General features: G+C 39.1%; 1 protein-coding gene across 7 annotated transcripts; it reads left to right on the top strand.

Moving 5' to 3' along the window:
- Positions 1-176: 176 nt before the first annotated feature.
- mon2 (MON2 homolog, regulator of endosome-to-Golgi trafficking) lies at positions 177-24,450 on the top strand. 7 transcript variants are annotated; one of them, XM_025056049.1, is made up of 36 exons: positions 177-688; positions 4,972-5,035; positions 5,964-6,091; positions 7,163-7,294; positions 7,531-7,660; positions 7,936-8,033; positions 8,339-8,464; positions 8,597-8,791; positions 9,110-9,234; positions 10,041-10,180; positions 10,518-10,662; positions 11,189-11,379; positions 11,557-11,638; positions 11,803-11,984; positions 12,270-12,382; positions 12,535-12,639; positions 12,853-12,933; positions 13,016-13,089; positions 13,375-13,465; positions 13,750-13,851; positions 14,225-14,227; positions 15,300-15,410; positions 16,608-16,783; positions 16,918-17,080; positions 17,333-17,626; positions 17,733-17,952; positions 18,126-18,769; positions 19,147-19,290; positions 20,368-20,385; positions 21,135-21,263; positions 22,066-22,256; positions 22,345-22,405; positions 22,491-22,614; positions 22,723-22,930; positions 23,279-23,361; positions 23,773-24,450. In XM_025056049.1, the coding sequence occupies exons 1-36, from the start codon at positions 581-583 to the stop codon at positions 23,934-23,936; spliced, it is 5,145 nt and encodes a 1,714-aa protein (XP_024911817.1). In that variant the 5' UTR covers positions 177-580; the 3' UTR covers positions 23,937-24,450. The 7 variants fall into 7 exon arrangements, with proteins under 7 accessions (XP_024911817.1, XP_024911819.1, XP_008310432.1 ...); XM_025056051.1 differs by having other exon boundaries at positions 10,509-10,662; positions 17,733-17,931; XM_008312210.3 differs by having other exon boundaries at positions 10,509-10,662.
- The last annotated feature ends 396 nt before the right edge of the window (positions 24,451-24,846 follow it).

The raw sequence follows: 24,846 nt of genomic DNA, 5'->3' as shown, positions 1-24,846 counted from the left end.
ATAATCAAAAACTACTCACATGGAATATCACATTTTTGTTCAATTGTTGCATCCAAAATATAGATACTGTTGCATGTCAGACGGTGCTGCCTTCGCTAGTTTTCGCAGATTCTTCCAGTAGAGGGCACTGTGGTCATTATTCTTCATCACCCGTCTGTGTTTACGGAAGTCGTAGTGACGTGTCACCGTCCACCGAGGCATTGTGGGAAGGGAAGTGGAGCCGCTGACGGCAGCTGATGACAGGCTGTTCATTTTGGTAGAATATCTTCGATTAATGTGTAGCTGCGCAAAAGGTATATTCAGCGGGAGGCGGCTTCGCTGTGAAGCTGATGTGGAGGAGCTGTGAAGGAGGTGAACATATGCCGGTGTCACCGTGGCTTCCCCTCGTTCAGAGCAGAGAAGTGGAGTACTACCGTGTCAATGGACCGCGGCGTTTCTGTATTCTCTTCCAGTGGAGGAAAATAAAGTAGCAACTGATTAATACCCTGCTGTGAATGGGCGGCGGGGCCACTGCGCTCCCGCATTCCGTATCGTGTGAAGTTTCTTGAGGTTTTATTTCCCGTCGCAGGCGCCGTTAAAGATGTCGACCAGCAGTCCCGAGGCGGTGAAGAAATTGCTGGAGAATATGCAGACAGACCTGCGGTCTCTCTCCATGGAGTGCAAGAAGAAATTCCCTCCAGTCAAAGAGGTTAGCCTGATAGTTAGCCTTACTCTGTCGTGCTTGTAGTGTTAAACAGCTGCTCACATTATTAGCTGTTGAAGTCGTATTAACGTGTCATTGGTATACATGTATATGTTCGTTCAGCACTATTCTAGCACTAGGCCTCTCCTCTGGTGTGGGACTTAAACAATGAGTAGATTCAGCTAAAAGTTCTGTCATTGTATGAAATATATTAAAAACTCCATAGTCAATGCTTTTGGGTTAAATTTTAATTATAAGTGTGGAGTGACTTGTGTAATATTTACAATGAAACTGTAATTTTCCCATATTCTGCTGGGCAGTACAGCAGGGTTCAATTACTTAAAACTGTCATGTCAAAAGTTTTTAATTTTTATAAAAGAGTTGCAGATGAACTAAGCGACAGATACAATTGAAAAATAAATCATGTCGTTTTCTGGTAAATGGTTTATGGAAAAAAAGACAAATCATTCATGTTGCTCATGGAGTTATGAAGTGTGGCTTTCAGTGCCACATAGTGAGACCTTTGTTTACATTTTCGGACAGACTCTTTCTTGAAGGCTGTCAAATGGACCAGTCATGGTTCTACAATAATCCACATCAGATAAAATACATGTCTCGGTGAAACAGCAGTGACACAGACCAAACAAATGCAAAGTTGCAAGTTATTACAATAACTTGTTTGGCTTATGTATCAAAACAAAGCATGGACGGATGTTATTCGAGGTTTAAATCTCCTTCCATCTTCCAAAACCTGAATTTTATGAAATCAAACAACCTTTTTTTAAAAAAAAAAAACAGTGTCTGTGTTTAGACGGCCGTGGGAGTGTTAATTTATTCTGACTCTCTCTCCTTACTAACTGTGTATCTGTGCTGATAATCATGCTAGTGACATCATGGGTTAGTGAGTTTTGTGGATACGTATGCAATATAGTTATTGTTGGGATTACACAAAGATGTCAAAAGTCTGCTAATGCTCATAGAATACTACAATTTAATGACCTAAGTTATGTCATCGGGTCATGACCTTGTTAGCTTAATTCCTATAAAACCCTAAATGGAACCAGCTGATTATGTGTTTGCTTATATGTAATAATAGTCACACAGATCCTCAGGTCAGGTGTTGTAAAGTAAATAGGCTGACTGTATAAGAGAAAATAATATCTTGCTGTTTCAGCTGCCCCAGTTCATAGCATTAAAATAAGAACATGTTTGTGTAAGGCCTTTGTTTTCATTTTGGATCAGGTTGATTACGCGTCAAGACTTTAGTGCTTGACGCTTTGAAATTAGATGTATTGCAGTGACATGGAGCCATAACATCTTACCGGTTCTCTTGTATCAGAGAGGTTTCCTGCTGGCCTTTACCTAAGGCCGTCATGAGGCGTCGCCTTCAAATATTGATTTGTCATCAGCCCTGTTTTCTGAGCCTAACACGCTTTTTACCTCTGGAGATCACAGCAGTGCAGAGGGCCACTGTGATGTCATTCACACTCTTAGCTCCCAAGGGATCTGGCTGATATTGTGGTGAATGACCTTTTCCGAAACAAGATGTCATGATGAAATATAGGCTGGTTTGCTGCCACACGAAACAAATTTGGTGACTAGTGGACTATCAAAGACTGCATTTAATTACTGTATATTATTTATAAAACAGAATATTATTCATTTTCTCAAATCATTTTTAATGTGTTTTTTTACCAGATTATGTTAAAAACTGTTTGCAAAAAACAAATGTGACTCATACTTGTGTGAAAAGAGCAGGAAGCACCAATATTGTCAATATAAAACTGATATATTTTCTGGTGAAGGAGAATTTTTTAAAGCGAGTGTCTCTATTTACTACTTCCTATCCCTCTGCTGCAAACCACAATATTTAATATAAATATATATTGTATAGTAACAAAATAGCTCTGCCGGGTGCAGCTGATGCAGTGTATTTTAAAACATCATTTGAGTAATGATGGGTGCCAGCCCAGAAGCAGTGAAGCTTTATTTCCATTTAATACTGCTATAATTATTACTAACCCATAGTATTTTTTTAACTCCAAAATATACAGGCTTTTTTCTGGATTATCTTTGTTTTGTTTTAATCAAATAATTTCATTTTCACTCACTGTTTGAGAAGCAGCCAGTAAAATTATTATTGCTGCATGTTGTACAACATTTTGTGCAAAAACTGCCATTTATTGGCTCCCTCTTTGGATGGGTCTAATCCTGACAGCTGGATGTAGCCCACGGTGAAATATAAGTGATGGGGGGGAAACCTGCAGTTAATGAATGTATTACTAGTGATCTATGTACAGCATACTTTGCTCAACTCTATTACCTAACAGAATTCTGTGCAATGAGCTGTAAGTCATTTTTCCTCCTAATATGTCAAATCGGGTCCAAAAACTGCTGAGTGGAAAAAGTCTCAGTGTTTCTGAGGAAGATGACGTGAGACAAGCTGCACTAATATTAACTTGGAAAGAAGCAATTTGGCATTTAGATGTGATTTTGTTCCAGGTTGGGCATATTGGCAGTGAGGATGAAGAATTTCAGCAAATTCTTCATCCACACCAAGAATATTTTAGTTCTCAGAGGAGCGTAATGTACAACAAACTCTATTGTAACTCATAATAACCCCTCTGTGCAAATCCTTTTTTTGAATATCTAAGGCTAGTCTGGCCTGTTGACAAATACAAAGACGTCTCTTGTCACAAGAATTTCAAGGAGACTCCCAACTCTATTTATAACAGTGATAGGAGGAAGCATTTTGGTAGTCAAGCCTTAGGCACCAAGCCTGCAGAATTTTGCAATTTCCTTTTTTTTAAGTTTTTTTTTTTTTTTTTTTTTTTTTTAGCTGAAACTGAGAAGTTTTCATTCTTAGGTCACAAATAAGCTAGGGAAGTGTACATTTTCATATTTCAGAAGCTTGATTTGGAGAAGTAATTTTTGCTGATATTTCTTTAAATGTCTATTTTGTGCAGTCCACTGCAAAGTCAAAGAAATAATTTCTTTGACTAATATTATAAAGTGAGAAAAGAATCGTTGACCCCCCTCCCCCCGCTGCTTCCCCACTTTCTAATAAATATCTTATTTGTATTCATCCTTCATGGTGGTACTGTAGTACACTCACATCCTACAATATTTGTGATAATGAAAGACTCTCTGTGCTCCCACGATCCCTCTAGTGAACTTTGTCTTTGTTTTAGGAACACGGAGATAAAGCCTAGATTCATTTGGGTTTTTTGTTGTTGTTTTTTTTATCATCTTCTCAGTTTACTGCTTATCCAAGAATTTACAGAGAGGCTTTTTGTAACCAGTCTTTCACAGTTCTACTGTCTGACCCGAGTGTGTACATAGCCATGGTTGCTGGAATTGGTTGTTATGCTGTGGTTTAACAGGTTATTGACGGTTGACTACCACATAGACTTAACTGTGTGGCTATTTAAACAATATACTAATCCTGGCTGATATAATGGCCGATATTCAGTGTTTATTTACAGCAAGCCACTCAGTCTTTCACGAGTGTTACTGTAGTCAGATGACATGCTTCATGGTAACTAAGGCCAGGGCTGTTTGCACGATTAAACAAACTGATGCCAAAAATATAACTGATATTCTAATCACTGAGAGTGAGGTGTTTTATTTCCCTAGAGTAAAATTTTATCCTGAACGAGTTTTTAGTAGAGGTGTAAAAATTACATTTTAAGTAATATTTATTAATTGCGTTTTTGTAATATACTTTGCTATATTTATATGTATGTATTAAATGAATATTTATATTTTATAATGTATAATACATGCTTAATATTTGAAAGTAATGAAGTTTAAGAAACAAAAAAGTAGTAAAAAAAAGTTATTAAAAAATGACGAAGTATCACAGCCTTGCAGCACTGCTTTCAAGTTTGTCCCCACGTTATCTTTTAGACACGTGTCTGTGCATATGTGTCTAAGAAATACTCAGTATTACTGTACTTAACCAATAACAAACTGACTTACATTGTCCTTCTTAGTCCCATCAACTTATTTTTGACATTCAATTTCCCCCCTTCTTTTCAATTCTAGGATATCAAGCCCTGCTTTACGACCCACTGGGGAAATCATATTCTAATATACACGCCCCCTTTCACTATTGAAGCATATTCACCTGTTTCTCCTCTCATCTCATTTTACTTTTTGCAATGCATCTATTACCAGAACTTGTTTCCCTCACATACCAAGCTCATTCTCTCTCAGGTAGAGCAACTTTTGTTACACTTTTCTTTCAGTGCTTCAACCTAAATGTCTCCTCTTTCACCTTCCCTTAGGCTGCAGAGTCTGGCATTGTGAAGATTAAGACCATTGCTGCCCGGAATACAGACGTACTGACGGGTAAGTTACAACCTGCGAAGATGGTGGTGGGTAATTACAGCTGACAAGATCTGTGTCGGAGGATTCACTTGAGTCTTAAAGGTGATAAATTGTCATCAATTCTTTACAGGTGTACAGCACAAAGTATTGGTTTTTTTTTCTGCTAAAAATGGTCTTAATGGGCACATAGTTATATTGATATAAACATGTGAGTACTTTCAAAATCTTGAACATTTTAGTGCAACTAATCACGATTAATTGTTTTGGCTGGTACAACACCTCAAGTTCAAAGCCCCACAAATGCATGCTGGGTATTGAGACACTATTTTAAGCTGCTATAGTGTAGCAATAACGACACTTGTAACGGATGTGTATACAAGCTATTTTAAGTTGATGGACTGTTAATATTGGTTGTAATGCACTTGTCATTCTTCCCATGCGTTAATATTTCTTAATCTGAACGATTTCACAAATTAATTTAGACCATTATTATGTTAATTTTGATATCCATCAAAGTTCAGCAAAACTGTGCTGCTCTTTTTTGATTCTTCTTCGGAGCTTATAGTTAGCACACAAACTCAAGAGATCAGAAGGAAAAGTGTTTTACAATTTGCTCTCCTCTTAAGTACTTTAGGAGGTGGAGGTTTTGTTAAATATAGGTTAGCGTCATGTCCCGCTTGTAAATATCCATGACCACTTTTCACACGACTGTTTCCTCAATACTTGAATAGAATGTCCTCTTGTTAATATCTTTTATTTTCTGCTCTGATGACATCATTAAGTACTTCTATAGTTGCATGAAAATGGCAGTCATTAAAATGTAAACAAATTACAGATGTTGTATATAGATTCAATATCAATTACTGTAACATTACAGAAATTGCAGATACTGTATTTACTTTAATAATGACATGTGGAATTGTATCTTATCTTATTCTTTTCTCTGCAGCTCTGAAGGAGAACAGCTCAGAGGTCGTGCAGCCTTTCCTAATGGGCTGCGGCACCAAAGAGCCAAAGATCACCCAGCTGTGCCTGGCTGCCATCCAAAGACTCATGTCCCATGAGGTGGTGTCTGAGGTGAGGACATGGGGACTTTTTATACGTGTCTTGATAGAGTTGACTTGATGATTATATGAGGTAAATTAAATGCAACTATACTGTATATGCATACTAGGACGACAATATGGTGAAGAATTGATATTGAATGTGGCAGAGTTAAACTATTTTTGGCTACGTTTGATAATCTGTTTAATTGGTGAATCACCTCATTATTTTAACAGTGTATTAGATTGAATTAGATTCAGCAATTGGTTTATTAAAATAGCATCATAGAATTTTATTCCTTATATATATATATATATATATATATATACATTTATTTTTTTCCTATAGTTAATAGTCTTTGGGGAGACGTTTGTTTAGTCATTCAGAAAACGACTATCTTGCTTTACTGAATGTAAAATGAGTCACCTGCGCTGTCAAAGGGAAAAGGATCATCACTATCTTTGAAGACTGTGTGAAGGCTTTTCTCCTCTGGCAAAAACGTCCTTTCCAGTACTTTTGACACATTTCCTTTCCTTTCATCGGTGTCACTTTAGCAAGTGTGCTTTACCTGATCCTTTTTTTCCATTTGTCATGTTTTACAGATTTTGCATTTTAATTGCACTTTCCTGGTGGTTGTTCAGTTTTGAGCCACTGTGGATTCAATACAATTTTTTAAGATGTTTTAATACATGTATTACACACACAATTACAAATCCAGGTGGCCATAACCACAAGGTCAATTCAGCTCAATTCAGAAATCAGTAAAATTCATCAATATCCAATTGAACAAACTAAATTCTGGAATTGGTGTTTGGAATTTGTCAATGTGTTTGCTGCCTTTCATGAAAGAGACTGACCGCCTGTCCCCCAGTGAAAAGCTTTTATACCAGACGTGTAACGTCAAATTCTTTTTTTATGTTGTCTCTATCAAACAAATGTGAAATGTGACTGAATATCACTGTGTGAATGAGCCACTATAAATATCCCTCCCATAAATCAACAATGAGAATCACACTCGGTGTGAGGCAGAATTTTTCCTTGGTCACTTTGGTGTTTTGTTTTTTTTAAACAGTCTAATTGCCTGTGTTTTTGTTGACATAACAGGCAGCGGCCGGGAACATTATAAACATGTTGTGGCAGCTGATGGAATATGGTTTGGAGGAGCTGAAGCTTCTACAGACGGTTCTTGTCCTGCTCACAACCAATACAGTTGTTCACGATGAAGTCCTATCCAAGGTACAACGCATGCATTAATCACACCAACTGTTTTTATACCTCCTGCTTCCTTTATATATCTCCGCAACCCACTTCTGTAGCTCTGTGAGAAATTTTCCGTCTTTAAATATTTTACTACACCCAAATGTTCTAACTAATGGTGTCTTTGCTGCAGATTCTGCAGCCTCTTAACACATACCGTACATTTGGGTTTGAAATTATTTTGCCGCAGCGTCTTGTGTTTCACCTCCTACCAGGCCATAGTCCTGTGTTTTCGACTTCACTTCACAAAGGACAACATCACCAACAACACAGCAGCTGCCACAGTCAGACAGGTGGTGACCGTGGTGTTTGAGAGGATGGTGGCTGAGGACGAACGCTTCAAAGGTCTCATAGTTTTGCTACTTTTTTCCACAAAACTGTTTTTTCATACATCGATAAAAGATGGATATGACGTTATATAAATAAAAATAATACCGTTTAGGAATTAAATGTACACTTGGGTAATGTAAAAAAAAGAAAAACGTTTAATTTCAGAAATGTGAAAGCTATTCTGTCTGATGTAATATTACAAAGATTACTGCATTTTCTACAAAGAAATACAGTTTGTATACTTGTGACTGATCTGTAATTGACCTCATTGGTAACCTTTTTACCTTCAGGTATAGTGGAACAGCCTCCACCTGTCCAGGGGAACACCAACAGGCGCTCAGTCAGTACTTTGAGGCCCAGTGCAAAAGATGCCTATATGCTTTTTCAGGTAAATCCAGCAGGTGGCAGCACTCGCGTATACGCTGATATTTAATGAAACATGCGATTTTGCCACAGTACCTTTAGTAATGCTGCATGAGCTTGAGTTTTGTATAGTGCAGAATGAAAACCAGTAATTCCATTTGGCTAAAAGGGAAAATAGAGGTTTCTTAAATTAAAAAGTTAAATTTAAATCACATGCTGTGAAGCTGTGCCAAAATACTCACACAAATAACACACAATATTACCTTGTTATTACACCTTGTTAATATTTATGTAATAATTTAAATACTTATTTGTTTTCCCTCCCTGCAGGATCTGTGCCAATTAGTCAATGCAGACGCCCCCTACTGGCTGGTGGGAATGACAGAAATGACACGGACTTTTGGCCTAGAGCTGCTAGAATCTGTCCTCAATGATTTCCCTGGGGTATTTCTACAGGTACCTGTCATCAAATGACATCAAGTGTTTTTTTTTTCAGTGACCCATTTTTTTCTCTGCCTTTGTCTATTTATAACTCAATCTGTCCAATCTTTAAAATTCTGCCCTCCTGCCATCTGTGTTCCCTTTTAGCATCAGGAGTTCAGTTTTTTGCTGAAGGAACGGGTTTGTCCGCTTGTTATCAAACTCTTCTCTCCCAACATCAAGTTCAGACAAGGCAGCAGCAGCGCTGCCTCACCAGCACCTGTGGAGAAACCTTACTTTCCTATCTGCATGAGACTGCTTCGTGTGGTGTCGGTCCTCATCAAACACTTCTACAGCTTACTAGTAAGAAACTGAACCACAGAGTGGTCTTCTCACCAGACCAGATATGTGATTGATGTGATGTTGGTTTTTTTCAGCTAATGTACTTATTTTATACTTAGTCATTTAACACTGACTGAATTAATAAAGGCATCTTTCTTCACTGTTTGCCTGTCTAATTGCACTACCCATCAAATGCTACATTGAGTTAGCAAAGACCTCCATTAAATTTTAAAGGGATACACTGATTTAAGCAGAAGTAACAGGTGGGCCCATTTGTTTCTTTCTGTGCAGCTGCCAAGTCTTCTCTCCCAGGCTGATATTTATGTGTTTGTTTTGCAGGTGACTGAATGCGAGATTTTCTTGTCTCTGTTGGTGAAGTTTTTGGATGGGGAGAAACCACAGTGGCTCAGGGCAGTAGCTGTGGAATCAGTCCATAGGCTTTGTGTACAGCCACATTTATTACGGTAAGAAATATACTGAAATAAAAAGCTACAAAAAACTGTGTTATTCAGCTGGGCAAAGTGTAGAAAGGCTGATGGTGTTTTGTAAATATAAGAATTGTATCTAAAATATATGTTTACTGAGGAAAAACAATCATGGCAGCTAATATTCTTGCACAACATTCACACTGTCATTCTCACAGTTTTTAATGAATATACTGTTACCTGTCTATTATCTCCCTACCCACGTTTTGCTGCTCCCTCCCCTGTTCCTGTCTTTCTATTGCCAACTGTCTTATGAGTTAATAGGAGTTATGTATAATGACCTGGATACCTGGCATAAATGCGCACACAAGCTATATCAAACTGTTATGCTTTACATCATTCATCATCACTGTTAAATTCACACTTATAAGTAGGTACATTTGGAGTCATTTAACTGGAAATTTACACTGGTCTCTCTGTTGATGTTGGTTCCATTTTGGAAATGGTGTAATGCTGCTGTTAAGGCATACTCATTATACAAACATGACTGCAGACCTCATGACTGACCATAAGCTTTTTCAAAACGTGGGCCTGACTCAGTTCATCCATCTTATTTACCACAGATACCTGATGAGTCATGTCCTTAAACCCAATGGTGTGTTGAACCTATGGGCTATAATAACCTCATCCAGCCTCAGTTAGATGACATTGATGAACCTGGTGCCACCTAGTGGGTTGAGACACTTTAGCATGTTTATTATTTAGGATACAGTAACTGCAGTCACACGGCTTCAGCATTATTCAATCAAACACATAAATTTCGCTGTGTTTTTATTTCTGTCCAGGTCGTTCTGTCAGTCATATGACATGAAGCAACACTCAACAAAGGTATTCAGAGACATTGTGAATGCTCTGGGCTCCTTCATCCAGTCGCTCTTCATTGTCCCCAATTCAGGCATCACTCCTGCTGTCAGTTTGCCTGCTGGTGAGATGGTTTGTTTCTAGTGCTTCTCATTCTGGCCCATTTTATACTACAGGGCTCCAAACAGTGTATAAAAAAACAGTTATATCTTGTGTTTGATTTTAAATTGTAAAAATAGATAAATTAAGTATCTTTCTGTTGTCACATTTTAAAATAGTGATACATTTTGGAGAAGTAGTAAATTGTGAAGTGATAAAGATTTGCCCTGGTTATAGTTAGTTTCTGCAACTTTGTTGGAGATGTGCTTTTGTAATATTTCTTGCATTATTTTACCATGTCCATTTGACCTATATTAACGTAATAATTGCCTCCCCTCCATTTTGATGTTGAGGTTCTTCAGGCTCGGGTGCTCAGGGCGCAGCACAGGGCGGCCCAGGGACAGGAGGGGTGGGTAGTAATCTGACCACACAGGCTGCATTTGAATACCGCGGTACCTGGATCCCACTAATGACTGTTAGTGTTCAGGGCAGTGCCAAGGCCACCTAGTAAGTCCACTCTACTTTTAAAATAAATCACAATTTGAAGTATCTTTATCCCTTTCTGTTTCTCCACATCTGTTCAGACAATTACCACCTGTGTTGCTAATGGCGGTGCTGTTTGTGTAGCCTCATGGTGTTACTGAGTTCACTGTACACATGGGTTGGTGATAAAAATTTACTTACTTTTGCCAGAGGCGTTCTGTAACAAAGGGACTTTCTGTATGAATTGTCTTCTCTGGCAGAAAAAGAAATCCCTTTTGGTGTAATTAGAGTTTCTCGGCAGTGATTTTCTTGCTGTATTTTTTTTTTTACCCCAGAGCTTATTCTCATATGTATTTAAATTTACTTTTTTGAATGCAATAAGATATACTGTACTTGTCTTTTCAAAATCAAAACAATGTGGAGTGTTACTTTGAGCATGATAAAGTTTTGTTAAAGTGAAAAATACACATATATTCCCAAAAATCATCTAATGATGATTCAGATGACTCAAGCATTCACGTCAGGTATTTTTTCTGTTTTAATCCACTAGTCTTGAGATGCTGGACAAGGTGGAGCCCCCGTCTATTCCAGAGGGCTATGCCATGTCTGTGGCCTTCAGTGCTCTGCTGGACCTGGTCAGGGGCATCACCTCCATGATAGAAAGAGAGCTGTCCAAAGAGGAGGACCTGGCTGCTGAATTCAGGGAGGGTCACCCAGACCAGGAGTGGCAGCCACAGCCTGGTAAGAACTATGAGAATTTAAGAAGTGAGAGGAGAGAGAGAATCATCCCAATGCAGTGAATTTACAGAAAATCATTATAAATAATAACAATGTTGTATGTGTTTTTTTGTTGTCATATTACTTTTCCTGATAATTTGTTAAATTATATTTAAAACAGTTTGGATTTTTTTTCCCCAGGAGCCCACCTGGTGTGGGAAGAGATGGTCAGTGCCTGTTGGTGTGGTCTGCTGGCAGCGCTGTCACTGCTGCTGGATGCCAGGTGAGTCTGACTGCCTTAGAACCAACACCTGCACTCACTCATACATGTTTGTTTGTTCTCCCATCTACTCCTATTTTGTAATGACTTTATTGTTCTTATGTGCACAGTAAAACCAAGTCTTTCTTCTTCCTTCCTTCCTTCCTTGTCCCGTCCCGTGTCCTCAGCACGGATGAGACGGCGACCGAGAACATCCTGAAAGCAGAGCTGACCATGGCCTCCCTGTGTGGTCGTCTAGGGCTGGTGACACCACGAGATGCCTTCATCACCGCCATCTGCAAAGCTTCTTTGCCACCGCACTATGCTCTGACCGTGCTGAGCAGCAACAGCATCAACCTCTCCAGCAAAGGTAAAGTAATTGATAACTCAACACTGAACAAATACAGTGTCAAAGTGGTAGCTCTGTGTAATTGCAAAACATGTTTGTTTGAGCACCTTTCATCTCCTATGTAACTGACATATAGTCTGTTAAGCTTGCACATACTGAGCAAATCAACAAATCTGCTCTCAATTATAAGAGGATAAAAACAGACTAATTAAAGGATGTCGCTCTTATGTGTGTATGGTTTAGGGTGATGTTGGTTTATATATATATATATTTTTTTTTTTTTTTTTTTTTTTTTTGGTTTTACAGCCTACTCCATCCAGGGCCAGTCCGTGCAGATTATCAGTCCCTCCAGTGAATCTCATCAGCAGGTGGTGGCTGTGGGGCAGCCACTCAGTGCACAGCCCCAAGGCACTGTGGTGGTGAGGACATGCATATAGACACAATCATTAAGGAGTTTATATTCAGTGATTAGTGCAGTCTTTTTCCTTGAAGTGGTAATGTTTCAGTTCTTTGCTCTCCGATGTCGTCTTTTGTTATGAAACGTTAATGTTGCTGTTTGTTCCACTGTCAGCTGACTTCAAAAAACATCCAGTGTATGCGAACCCTGTTGAACCTCGCTCACTGCCATGGAGCTGTGCTGGGCACATCCTGGCAACTGGTCCTGGCTACTTTACAGGTACTTTGACACTTAAATGCATACAATATTTTTTAATAATTTTTAATAAAAAATCTACTACTGAACTGTCAAGATAATAAGTAATGACACTGTTGAAAATTAAAAAGTAAAATCCATCATCATGGGAAGATCTGACAGTTGATCCAGTTGATATAGTTGTTTAAAGGTGCAGTGTCCTGAGTTTTTCTCTTTACCTTTATGTTACTCTTGCAGCATTTAGTCTGGATCCTGGGGCTAAAGCCAGCAGTGGGCGGTGCCCTGAAGCCTGGCCGAGCAGTGGAGGGACCCAGTACAGTGAGTGTCCTTTTAAGACAGTTTGCTGAGTTCCACAGGTTGTGGTTAAACGGCCTGCTGACTGTGAATTTTACCTGTACAGGTGCTGACCACTGCAGTGATGACGGACCTGCCTGTGATCGCTAACATCCTGTCCAGACTCTTTGAGAGTTCCCAGTAAGGATCAGAGTTTTGTCTGTTAACAAATGCCTTTAAGTAGCCCAGTAGACTTTCGTACTTTCAAATTATTTTCTCATTTGTCGAGGCCAGTCTGAGTAAATAGTGTAAATTGTGTTTTGTTTGCACAGTCAAGGTAAAAGTTATCAATATTCCCTCTTATATACAGCTTATTTGCTCTTTTATGTAATTAAGTTAATTTAACCACAAAATTACATTAGGAGAGATACCAACACTGTTGTTTTATTCTTCAGGAAAGTTTGAACTGTTGATATTTCACATCAGGTACCTCGATGATGTGTCTCTCCATCATCTGATCAACGCACTGTGCTCACTGTCCCTGGAAGCCATGGATATGGCCAATGGTAACAACAAGGTAAAGGCTGGATTATATTTCTGGGTTACATTTTTCTATTTACAGTACTGTGCAAACTGTATGTACTTACTATTATGTATAATTATGTACCTTTTCTGCAGACTCGCAGACTTAGTTTTCTAAGTTTTGAGGTAAACAAGTGAAGCTCAACAGAATATAACACTTTTTAATTATTGTATGCAATGAATTTAAGCATACACATTTAAATACATTTTATATACATTTTTTACTTGTATGCCCTATCTTTGTGGCCTGGAAACAACTTTTCCTCTCCTTGTTTGTAGGAGCCATCTCTCTTTGCAGTGGCCAAGCTCCTGGAGACCGGCCTGGTCAATATGGATCGAATTGAGATCCTTTGGAGGCCCTTGACTGGTCATCTACTTGAGGTAGCGTTTAATGATATTATTAATTCAACTGACATTGAAAATTATATGGTTAGGGTGAAGTTTAAACAGCTGTGAAGCCATGCTGCAGAGGGTTTCAGCACTGGCTCTTGTTTAAGATCTAAACTTTAGATCCTAAATAATATCCAACACTGAAACTTTTCAGCCTGTTTACGTTCCAAACAGTCAAACTCAGTGTGTTTTTCTATCTAGTCCCTATAATAAACGTGCAATGTATTTTGCATCAATTTATATGCGGTTACTATAATATCTTGCATATGCAACTGTCAGCTGTTGCATATCACAAGACTTTTTCTATACTTTTTCTTCATTTTTTTTATCTCTCTTCTCTATTGCAACCCTGCTGGTTTTGCAGAAGGTAAGTTTAGATAAACACCTTCAATATCATTGTCTTTCCCATGTCTGTCTTTAATTAAAGGAACACTGTGTAAGATGTCTGTGAAAGCACTTTTTTATTTCACCCGTGTTAGCATCTGGGATTTTTAGTACAATAGAATTAGCTTCTTGTATTATTTTCTATTGTTAGTGAGTATGGAGCCCTCCCTATTGGAACAAAAAAGAATTACATTAGTGTATGAGTAGGCAAATTGACATTTTTTAAAATCAAAACCAAAGGCTCTGACCTTATTTTCATACACGCTAAAACAAGAATTTTACTCTAACACTAGATGTCGCTGAATCCTACACAGTGTACTTTAAATTTTGTCACTCTCCTTTACAATCTGGCAAAAGAATATAAACATATATGTTAAACTATGTCTGCAGCGTTTCGTGTTCAAGTTCACGCTACTGTTCTCGATTTGTGATGTGATGCTTTAATTTGTCACAGAGGCTGAATCCAAATCATGAAAGGAAACGCTGCTGTTTTTGTTGCAGGCTTTGTCACATTACTTCAGCAGTGTTAATGTATATGTGCCAGTACGATCTCATCTTTATGCTATTTGCAATATGATTTTTGTGTGATTATTTGATTTATTCGATACACCGGTCACCCGAGTCCTCAATAAGCACAGCCTTAGCTCTGAGCTTGACACTTGTCCTAATGACTGTGATATTAGTTATGGTTCAATAAAGGGTTTATTTTTTCATTATGTAGATAAGTGAACAAACACATACATTGTACATAGATTTGATTTTGTTATAACTACAATCATTTGATGCATTTATTATACTGAGTTTATATTTGCTTATTTATTTCTTGTGTAAAACATGTTTTTAGTAAAAAAACTGTTTTAATGCAAACCTGCCGTCCTGATCAGTCACAACATATGTCTCTTATTGCAAACACTCCCAGCCCTTGTCGCAGTCTTTCTGTTTGTTTATTACACCTTTCTTGTTTACCACCCACCTACTGCTCTACATAATACTATGTTCCTTTGTCCCTGGCGTATGTTTGCATTTGTGTGTGGTATTTGTGATGTGTCCTGTAGGTCTGCCAACATCCAAACTCAAGGATGAGAGAATGGGGAGCTGAAGCGCTAACAGCACTTATTAAAGCCGGCCTGGCCTACAACCACGACCCTCCACTTTCCCAGAATCAGGTGGGTGAGACACTCAACGTATGTGCTGAAGGAAAGGGAGAAGTAAAAGAGAGAGTCAATTATGCATTTAATTGATAATCTGGCATGTATTTTGAGAATGCTGATAGACAAAGCTAAGTAAGTTAAAAAAATATTTTTCAAAGTGGCTCTCTATATTTCTGTTTTGTATTGCATTGTGATTTGACATTATTTCTGTCATTGCTGACAATACTTAAATGAATTGATATATAGAAATGCTTTGCTGATTTTGGAGGCCTGCAGAAGGAGCAGACTATTTTTCTTTTTGATTTACAATGTCATTTCACATTTTCTTAAAGTGTTTTATTATCTCAGACTCTATTGACTCTACTCTAAATTGCCCTGCATTTAAAGAAGATTGCTCTTTCTCACAACAGGGGGCAGTACAAAATGAATGAAACACCCATGTATGAAACTCTAGTAATTTGGCAAATGTCATTTGTCCACCCACAACACTTTCTATTTGATTTCTATCACTTTTTACTATTTTGGCAATAGTATAAGAAATGGATGGGCTTTGCTGATAGTGGAAACCTAGAACTTTAGAAAATGCTGACTGAAGAGATTATAGTCAGTTGTTTCAGGTTTTTTTTCAAGTACATATTTTGTAATTTGCACTTTTTCTGTAGGAGTCTGCAGGATGAATCACAACAGGAGACATTTCAAATAAATAAAATGCTCATTTATTTAGGAGAACATAATTTACTACATTAAGATATATTACTATTACAGTTGTTAATTATATGTAATTGTCATGTCTGGTGCACAGATATGTTTTTGATCATATTTGTATAAAATAAGTTCATTCCATTGATTTTAATGCATCCTCTGCCAGTGTTTCCCAACTTGTTTTTGAGCCAAGATACATTACCAAACCCCTCAGTGCACCACCAGACAAAACTATCACAAAGGTATATGTAATGAAATTGATTAATCTTTTAGTTTGAATTTACTCACAATTTACTTATTCAGTTTGAAAACTGGGCCTGTTTAGTTGATGCAATGCTAATCAGCTCACAGGAATAGAAGAAAGACATACACAAAAATCTTCTTTGACACCTGAGTCTCTTTTTTCGTATAGCTAGCTGCTTTTTATGTATTTGTTCTGTCTGTCACTGTTCCACAAGTAATCAAAGTTCAATTTGTAATTCTGATTTTTCTTTATTATTTTTCTTCCAGCGTCTGCAGCTTCTGTTGCTCAACCCTTTGAAGGAATTGTCCAATGTGCTGCATGCAGACATCCGTCAGAAGCAACTGGAAAGTGTCTTACAGATCCTTCAGAGTCAGGGTGACAGTCTAGGGCCCGGCTGGCCGCTGGTGCTGGGTGTAATAGGTGCCATCCGCAATGACCAAGGGTGAGAACATGAGTGTCAAGGCTTAGAGCTTCACATTCATTACAACTGTTACAACTGTTGGGTTTTTTTGTACAATTGTCTTATTGCACTGGTCTTACCAACATCCTACATTGTGTTATCTTAATTTCCTGCAGCGAGTCGCTGATCAGAACAGCCTTCCAGTGCCTGCAGTTGGTGGTTACAGATTTCTTACCCACCATGCCTTGCACGTGCCTCCAGATTGTTGTGGATGTAGCTGGAAGCTTTGGTTTGCAGAACCAAGAACTAAACATTAGCCTCACATCCATTGGCCTTTTGGTAAGTGAATGGTTTTTTTTTTCTGTTATGGGTTTTCATGGGTTATGGATGGTTTTTTTTTTCTGTTATGGGTTTTTTAAGTTATCATGCATCCTTGTTTAATTTCACCTGCATTTATTTTGCAGATACTGCTAAAACATCTCTTATTGATCCGTGGTTATCATTTTCTTTGAGTGTGTCATTCTGTTAGATATACAGTACTAATACTTTCTCTGCTGCTTTCTACACCTCCACTTTCCCTCTTATCCACAGTGGAACATTTCAGACTACTTCTTCCAAAGAGGGGAATCTATCATACAGGAGTTGGAGAAAGAGGAAGCAGCTCTTCAGAAACAGGCCCAGGAGAAAGGGGAGACTCTGAACAGGCCCTTCCACCCCGCACCTCCTTTCGACTGCCTGTGGCTGTGCCTTTACGCCAAGCTAGGAGAGCTGTGTGTCGACCCACGGCCAGCTGTTAGAAAAAGCGCCGGGCAGACGTTGTTCTCCACCATTGCTGCTCACGGGACCCTGCTGCAGCAGCCAACATGGCACATTGTTGTCTGGAAGGTATGGCGTAGTGAAGTGGATAAATGTACCAAAAAATTGTTATTCTTGCTCTCAACAAAATGATCAAATTTGTGAGATGGCAGCTGATTGAACTGTATTAAACCAGGTGCTGTTCCATCTGTTGAACCGTGTGAGAACGTCGTCCACCACAGCAGACAAGGAGAAGATTGAATCTGGCGGGGGCAACATTCTCATCCACCACTCGCGTGACACAGCGGAGAAACAGTGGGCAGAGACATGGGTGCTGACATTAGCCGGAGTGGCCCGTATCTTCAACACCAGGAGGTATCTTCTACAGCAGCTGGGTGAGCAACTCATCGACATCGGTGAGATTCATTTACAGACATGTTACGAGCTGTACGTGAGCTCAACTGCAGTTCACACCTAATTAAACCTAAAGGCACAGCCATATGGTCTTTTTTTAATTTTGATAATATCAAAATTATTCGATTAAAATCTTACATATCAGACAACAGCTGACATACGTTCTGTCTCTTAGGTGATTTCTTCGAGGCCTGGGAGGTTCAGCTGAACCACATTCAATCTGCTGCTCTAAGCAAAAACAACGAAGTCTCCCTGGCTGCCCTCAAGAGCTTCCAGGAGATCCTTCAGATCGTTACACCTGTGAAAGACTCGGACAAAGTGGGTGACGCACTCGCAGCTATGGGCGTGCCCCCTGTGCTCATCGACCCCCTCTCAGCATCTGGCCCAGGCAGACCCCTGGTACGTTCAGACTCTTTAGTGGAGCGGCTGACGCGTTATAATGGCGCTGAGCTGCAGAATCCTCCACCAGGAGAGGAGTCAGCTTTGGAGGACTCGGCGTTGTGGTGGTCAGCGTGGAACACCTGGTACCGAACAGGGACGGACTGCACGAGGCCCCCAAGTGGGCCAACCGAGAAGTTCTCTTTTATCCCCAGCCAGCCGTTCCTCACGGCGTTGATCCAGATTTTTCCAGCACTCTACCAGCACATCAAGGCCAAATTTAGCATGGATGAACTGAAGAAGCTAGGAGTCATCCTGCATGGGGCCGTGTCAGTGCCCATCAGCAGTGATGCCTCACCTTTCATCCTTCCTTCCTACACTGAGGCAGTTCTCACCAGCCTGCAGGAGGCTGTACTCACAGCTTTAGATGTTCTGCAGAAGGTGAGTCAATAAAGTGTAGAAAGCAAAAGGAAAAGAGATTTTGTTTACAAAAAAAAATTATTTTTAATTCGATTAACCATGTGAGTGTTGTCTGTGTCACAGGTAACAGACATGTTCAGTGTGATAAGTTGTGATCATTTTTTGTTGTTTTATACACCAAATGTTACCACATTTTTCTAAAGCTTTTACATTATTGTCACTCTGTGAACTATAGCTGTAACTCATAGGGAATGTTTTCAAGAAGTAGAGATAAATCTTTTTTCATTTCCCACTGTTTTTTGTCAACTCAGCCCATGATTTACTCTGTCAGTCTGCTAAATTATTCACTGAGCAGCCGTGTGGTGAAAGTCAGCAGTGTTTGTTCCTCCCTGCTGCAGGCCATCTGCGTAGGCCCGGAGAACCTGCAGGTTATGTACCCGGCCATCTTTGAACAGCTGCTACTCTTCGTGGAGTTCTCCTGCAAGCCTCCTCAGTACGGCAGGGTGGAAACCAAACACGTGGCCAATGCCAAATACAACCAGGTGGGGGGGTGACACACACTTGTGCTGTTTTAAAAGGCTGTATTTTCATTTCATGTCTTGTTGTCTAAATTGTTTTTAATGTTGTTTTCAGTCAATCCCAGAATGAATATCAGTGATTTTTGATGTTCATGATTTGCTGACCTTCTTCCTCACTTCTGTCTACCATTTACAAATCCCTTATCTTAGCCTCTGACAAGATTGACAGGGTGTTAAAAACCCCCTTTAGTTGCCCAGGGCCATGTCTTCCTCATATTTCTCTGCTCATGCTTCATCTGACTGGCAATATGCCAAAGATTTATCTTGTGATTCTCACCTCAAAGTTCTGCTTTAATTAATTAATTTAATTTTCAGCTTTTACGATGCTACACTAAAAGAAAAACACAAACCCTCGAGACTGACTTCAAATGTCAATCAGCTGCATCTGTCAGTGTTTGACATGCTCTATGCTAAGCCTTTAGAGTGAAAACATCCTAATTGAAAATTAGAAATTTTCCTGGTCGTAATTATTTACTATTTTTACATTATATTTTATTAATCCTTATATTTTATTATATTTTATGTATTCACAACTACTGTTTGAATTTATTTTAGTTGTAGAAGATCATACAACTTTTTTTATTTCATTTTAATTTTTAAAATAAGTTACTCCTTAGTAGGATCTGCTGGTAATCTAAAATTGTTTCATCTTACATTATTTCATTATATATCTATTTCTGCACAGAAATCCCTAGTTTCATGTACATGAAGAGAAAAATAAGTTGAGTAGCCTAGCTGCTAGGTCATTAATAACCTGTGACCTATTAGAAATAAGGGCACTGATTTCCTAGTTCTTTTCCACCAATCAAATGTGCCCAATGTTTTCAACCTCTTTCCGTTCAACACATTGTCAAATCACCTAGTATGTCCTTGGTGCTGGGAGTGAGTGATTTTTTTTTTTTCCCTTATCGGTTCCTGATTACTGACACGTCCTTGGTGAAAACTGCCACTGCAAATCTGACCACAGTCAAAACCATGAGAATAATTCTAATCTTCTCTCATTCTGTTTTGTTGGGACCACTCACTGGATTGCCATTTTAGATCCAGCTGTTTGCACCGGTGAGTTTCATCATCTCCCTCAGCCCCCACCTCTCTTCGCCCCCTGTGCCCCCCACTTTTTATTTGTACTAAACTGTGTGGGATTTGTGATCTGAGTCCTACTGCAGCAGTGATGGCTCACACACATCGTCTGCATCACTCACTCACTCACTCACTCACTCACTCACTCCATGCTCCCCCTCTCCGTCTGCCTAAGTGGATGTTATGCTTTTATTTACGCTGTGTCCCTGTGCTGTTTGACTTCAGTTCAGTGGGTGGATGATGCTCAAATACATGTAGGCCTGTCACGATAACTACGGCCCTTCACTGACTTATCACAGTACAAAAATGTTGTTTGAAATAACATGATTGCCAAACTGAACGTTTTAGAACTTCCATTAATTTACAGTTTGGACTTTGCTCTGTCACGCTGTAGACTGGAGTCTGCTTTTTGTGACTTTTGTGACTTTTTTTTCTTCAAATTGTTGTTGTTGGTTGTATGAATCATACAATTCTTTTATTTTCGTGACAGGCTTAAATAAGTGTCCATTTGTTTTCTTTTTTAAAAGACACACCTTGTACTGTTATTCTATTGGCAGCAGATCATCATAAAGCAGACTAATGAAATGAATAAACGCCACATTTATGCAAAGTGTGCCTTTCAAGTTTGCTTTCAGTTTAGCTGTGCCTATAAATACAGAGACTTGCTTTCAGATTTGACCCTCTGTCATTTCCTACGTTTCTCATGTTGAATTTTCTTCCTCCCTCAGGCCGAGTGGGTTGCCTTAAACTATGTGCCCTTCGCTGAGCGCTCGCTGGAGGTGCTGGTGGACCTTTACCATAAAACAGCGTGCCACAAAGCCGTCATCAATGAGAAAGTTCTGCAGAACATTATCAAGGTGTGTTTATTCTTAGTTTTAGGACTGGGCAAGTTCATAAAACCTTATCATTTATTCAAATTATTAAGAGAGAGAAGCTTTACAGAAAAAACAACAACACTGCACAAAAAACATGGCCATATTGTTGAAATACTTTCACATATGAAACGTGTAACTGTTAACAGAAACATCAACAAAGCATTGAGCTGCTGCTGCAGAAAATACAAAAGACCAGAGAAAATGTCCATCTGGTTGTTGTGTTCACACTGAAACAGATGCATGACTTTCAAAAGTGACTACAACAGCAATAAGGCTACTGTTCTGTTCTGTTGTCGTTTTTTTTCTACTACACTATTCACTACACTATGGCGAATTATTACCTGCATTAAACTAATCTGTGAAACACCACAGTGATAAACCCAGCTGTCTGAAGAACGGATGTTTGGTTTTCTTGTTCATTTCAACACAGTTCTGGTGTCAGGCTGGAATTCAAACCAGCAATGCTTCTTTTAAAGCCCATCACATTAATCAGTAGGCCACAAGTTACACCAGTACAACAAACTTGAGATCTGATCTCATGACAGACAATAAAAACCCAATGTATTTGGGCTTTGATTTCCTCTTTAAATGCAGTTTGTAGTCATTTTGTATAAATTAATTCCAGCCTTGGGAAACACGGCTGTCAACTGAAAAGTAGGAACAAAGTCTCCTTGAGTTTTTCTCTTTTGAGAACATTGCATTGAGGAGATCTTCAGCCCAATAATGTTTTATTTTTATTTCTGTTTTTTTTTATTTGTTTTTTTTTTGTTCCTTCTTCCTAAAGACCTTGAGAATGCCTCTGGGTCTGAAGTACGCCTGTCCATCAGAGACCACCTGGAAGCTCGCTGTGTCGTCGCTGCTCAAAGTTTTGTCCATTGGACTGCCTGTGGCCCGACAGCACGCCTCGTCGGGGAAATTTGAAACCATGTGGCCAGAGTTGGCCAACACTTTTGAAGATTTTCTTTTCACCAAAAGGTAAGAATTTGAGAATGTTTTCCTTCACTCGCCGCAGTCCATCGATGGACAGTGTTGAACTTACTGGAGTGAGCGTTTGCCTTCACAGCACACCTCCAGATAACCTCTCCATCCAGGAATTTCAGAAGAATGAAGCTATTGACGTAGAGGTAAAAACCTGGGGGTTTTATTTGCATGACTACTCTGTTATTAATTACTGTTTTACACTTTTAAATTCTGTAATCTCTATTTTAGGTAGTCCAACTTATCAGCACAGAGATTTTACCTTTTGCCAATTTCATCCCCAAAGACTTTGTGGGTCAGATCATGACTATGCTCAACAAAGGTTCTATTCACTCACAGTCTCCCTCATTCACAGGTAACATGTCACCTTAAAAGTAGTGTTTTTCACACTGCACCAGTGATGGCAGTGACAAGATGTGAAATGATTCTAATGGATGGTTTTTCTTTTTTTTTTCTCTGACAGAGGCTGAGATCGATGTGCGGATGAGGGAGGAGTTCTCCAAGGTATGTTTTGAGACCCTGTTGCAGTTTTCCTTCAGCAACAAGGTCTCCACCCCACAGGAGGGCTACATATCCCGTATGGCACTTTCAGTACTACTCAAAAGGTCACAGGATGTTCTACGACGCTACGTGGAAGACGAGAGGTTGAGTGGACGCTGCCCCCTGCCCAGGTACGCACACTCGGATATACTCTCTTTGCCAAACAGCAATAAAAAGGTGTTGGCTGTAATGATGAAGGAATTCAGATAATGACCTTGAGAATGTAGAACCATTAGTGTGGCGTGTTAGAGATAAGAGCTATTTCAACATACACTACATTCATTTACTAAACTGCATAAACCAAATTAATTATTTATTTACAACACACACTGAAATAGATTAGCAAATGACAAGTCTGCAATGCAGGTTAATGAGTGTACCTGGAGAAAATATTGGTACCAATTCAAGTATAGGAGGTTTTCTTTGAGTGCTTATATTCTGTCCTCTAAGAGTAAACATTGTTCTTTTTTCCATTTTAGGCAACAAGTGACAGAGATAATCTTTGTCCTTAAAGCCATCAGTACTTTGATGGACTCTCTCAAAAAGACGCAGCCAGAGAACGGTGGGTACGAAAAAGTGTGTCAGGGATTAATGAGAAATGCTAAAACGGAGACTTATCAGTAAAAATAAATAATAGAAAATCCACATCAGATAAATGTGTTACAGTTCAGTTGGGACCATTTGTCACAGAGGTTTTTCTTTTTTTTTTCTTCTTCTTCTTCTTCTTCCCTATTTGTTTCTGGCGAGGTCACCTATAACATTTTATTTTCGTAACTGCAGTAGACTGGAGCGAGACATCATTAAAATCCTTTTTCAAATGTCCTTCAAGTTTGCTTTGCGTTGCCATCTTGTTACAAAGAAACTTATTTGCAGTACTTCTCCCTCCTCTCCTGTAACTTTCCCTCTGTTGTCCTCCTACCCTTTTTTTTTGTTTGTTTTGTTCATTTGTGTTTCTTTACGTGTCTTCCTGCAGTGGACGGCAATACTTGGGCCCAGGTGATCGCCCTGTATCCAACCCTCGTGGAGTGCATCACATGTTCCTCCACGGAAGTGAGCTCGGCTCTGAAGGAGGCCCTGGGCCCCTTTAAAGACTTTATGCAGCCGCCTGTGTCCAGAGTCCAAAATGGAGAGTCCTGACTGGGCTGGTGCTGAGCTCTGTTTTTTTCAATATAATTAAGATGAAGAAGAAGAAGAAGTCTTTGAATGTGTCTTCTTCACCCATGTGCTTCAGAAGTGCACAGACATGAATTTGTCTACGATGACATAAAGATGGGAGGTCTGCTCAGACCCTGTATACAACCATGTCCCTCGTTAGTCCTCATCGTACGCTTCTCATCATCATGCCTTCACCTCTTCCACTTTCATTCAGACTGGCTCCACACACAGTTAAAACAATTAATGAAAAAGAAAATCAGCTGTTGCCCCTGGATGTGTGGTGACCTTGATTAAAAAAAAACACAAAAAAAAACAAACGTGGGGCGGTGTTGGTCTTACATGCAAAAACTGACCCTTTTGTGACATTTTCAACAGTGAGGATTTTATGCAAGTAAATAAATAAATCTGACTGTAACATTCCATGTCACCTCAAGCCAGCCATCTGAGGAGGGATGTATTTGCCTGTATAAAAATAAATGGGACGATTGTACAATTAGTTTTGTCTTTTCTATTATTATGTCTGCCTAGGTCCTGAACACACACACATGAATGAAATGAATTCTACTAGGACTCAAACATTTGTTTGCTGTATATTTACATTTAAATCGGTGAAACCAGAACAAGCAATGTGTCTACCTAATTTTACTCAGTTGATTAATCTAGGCTGATTGATCTACTTTCGGAAAATCTAAAAAAGAAAAAAATGTTTTCTTCAATTCCTGCAAGTGAATCAGCGTTGTGTTCAACTTAACAGGCCAAGGTTTCACACTGAGTCTGTCAGCTGTGATTATACATTTTATTTCATTTACTGATTGTGAAAGGTTATGACACTGGATAATGTTAGTGTTGGCACCTCTTGGTCCAGCTGTCTGTCATATGATGCATTTAGTCA

This window comes from Cynoglossus semilaevis, chromosome 6, assembly GCF_000523025.1.
Source record: "Cynoglossus semilaevis isolate Cse_v1.0 chromosome 6, Cse_v1.0, whole genome shotgun sequence".
In the NCBI taxonomy this organism is placed as follows: domain Eukaryota; kingdom Metazoa; phylum Chordata; class Actinopteri; order Pleuronectiformes; family Cynoglossidae; genus Cynoglossus; species Cynoglossus semilaevis.
The sequence above is the reverse complement of the archived record's forward strand: the minus strand, read 5'-3'. Positions and strand labels throughout refer to the sequence as shown.

Coding starts and splice junctions, on each gene's coding strand:
- mon2 (XM_008312210.3), top strand. CDS start 581: ATGTCGACCAGCAGTCCCGAGGCGGTGAAGAAATTGCTGGAGAATATG. Junction 12,383..12,534: donor AGCCCCAAGGCACTGTGGTG/GTGAGGACATGC, acceptor TTCCACTGTCAG/CTGACTTCAAAAAACATCCA. Junction 18,770..19,146: donor CTTTAGATGTTCTGCAGAAG/GTGAGTCAATAA, acceptor TCCCTGCTGCAG/GCCATCTGCGTAGGCCCGGA.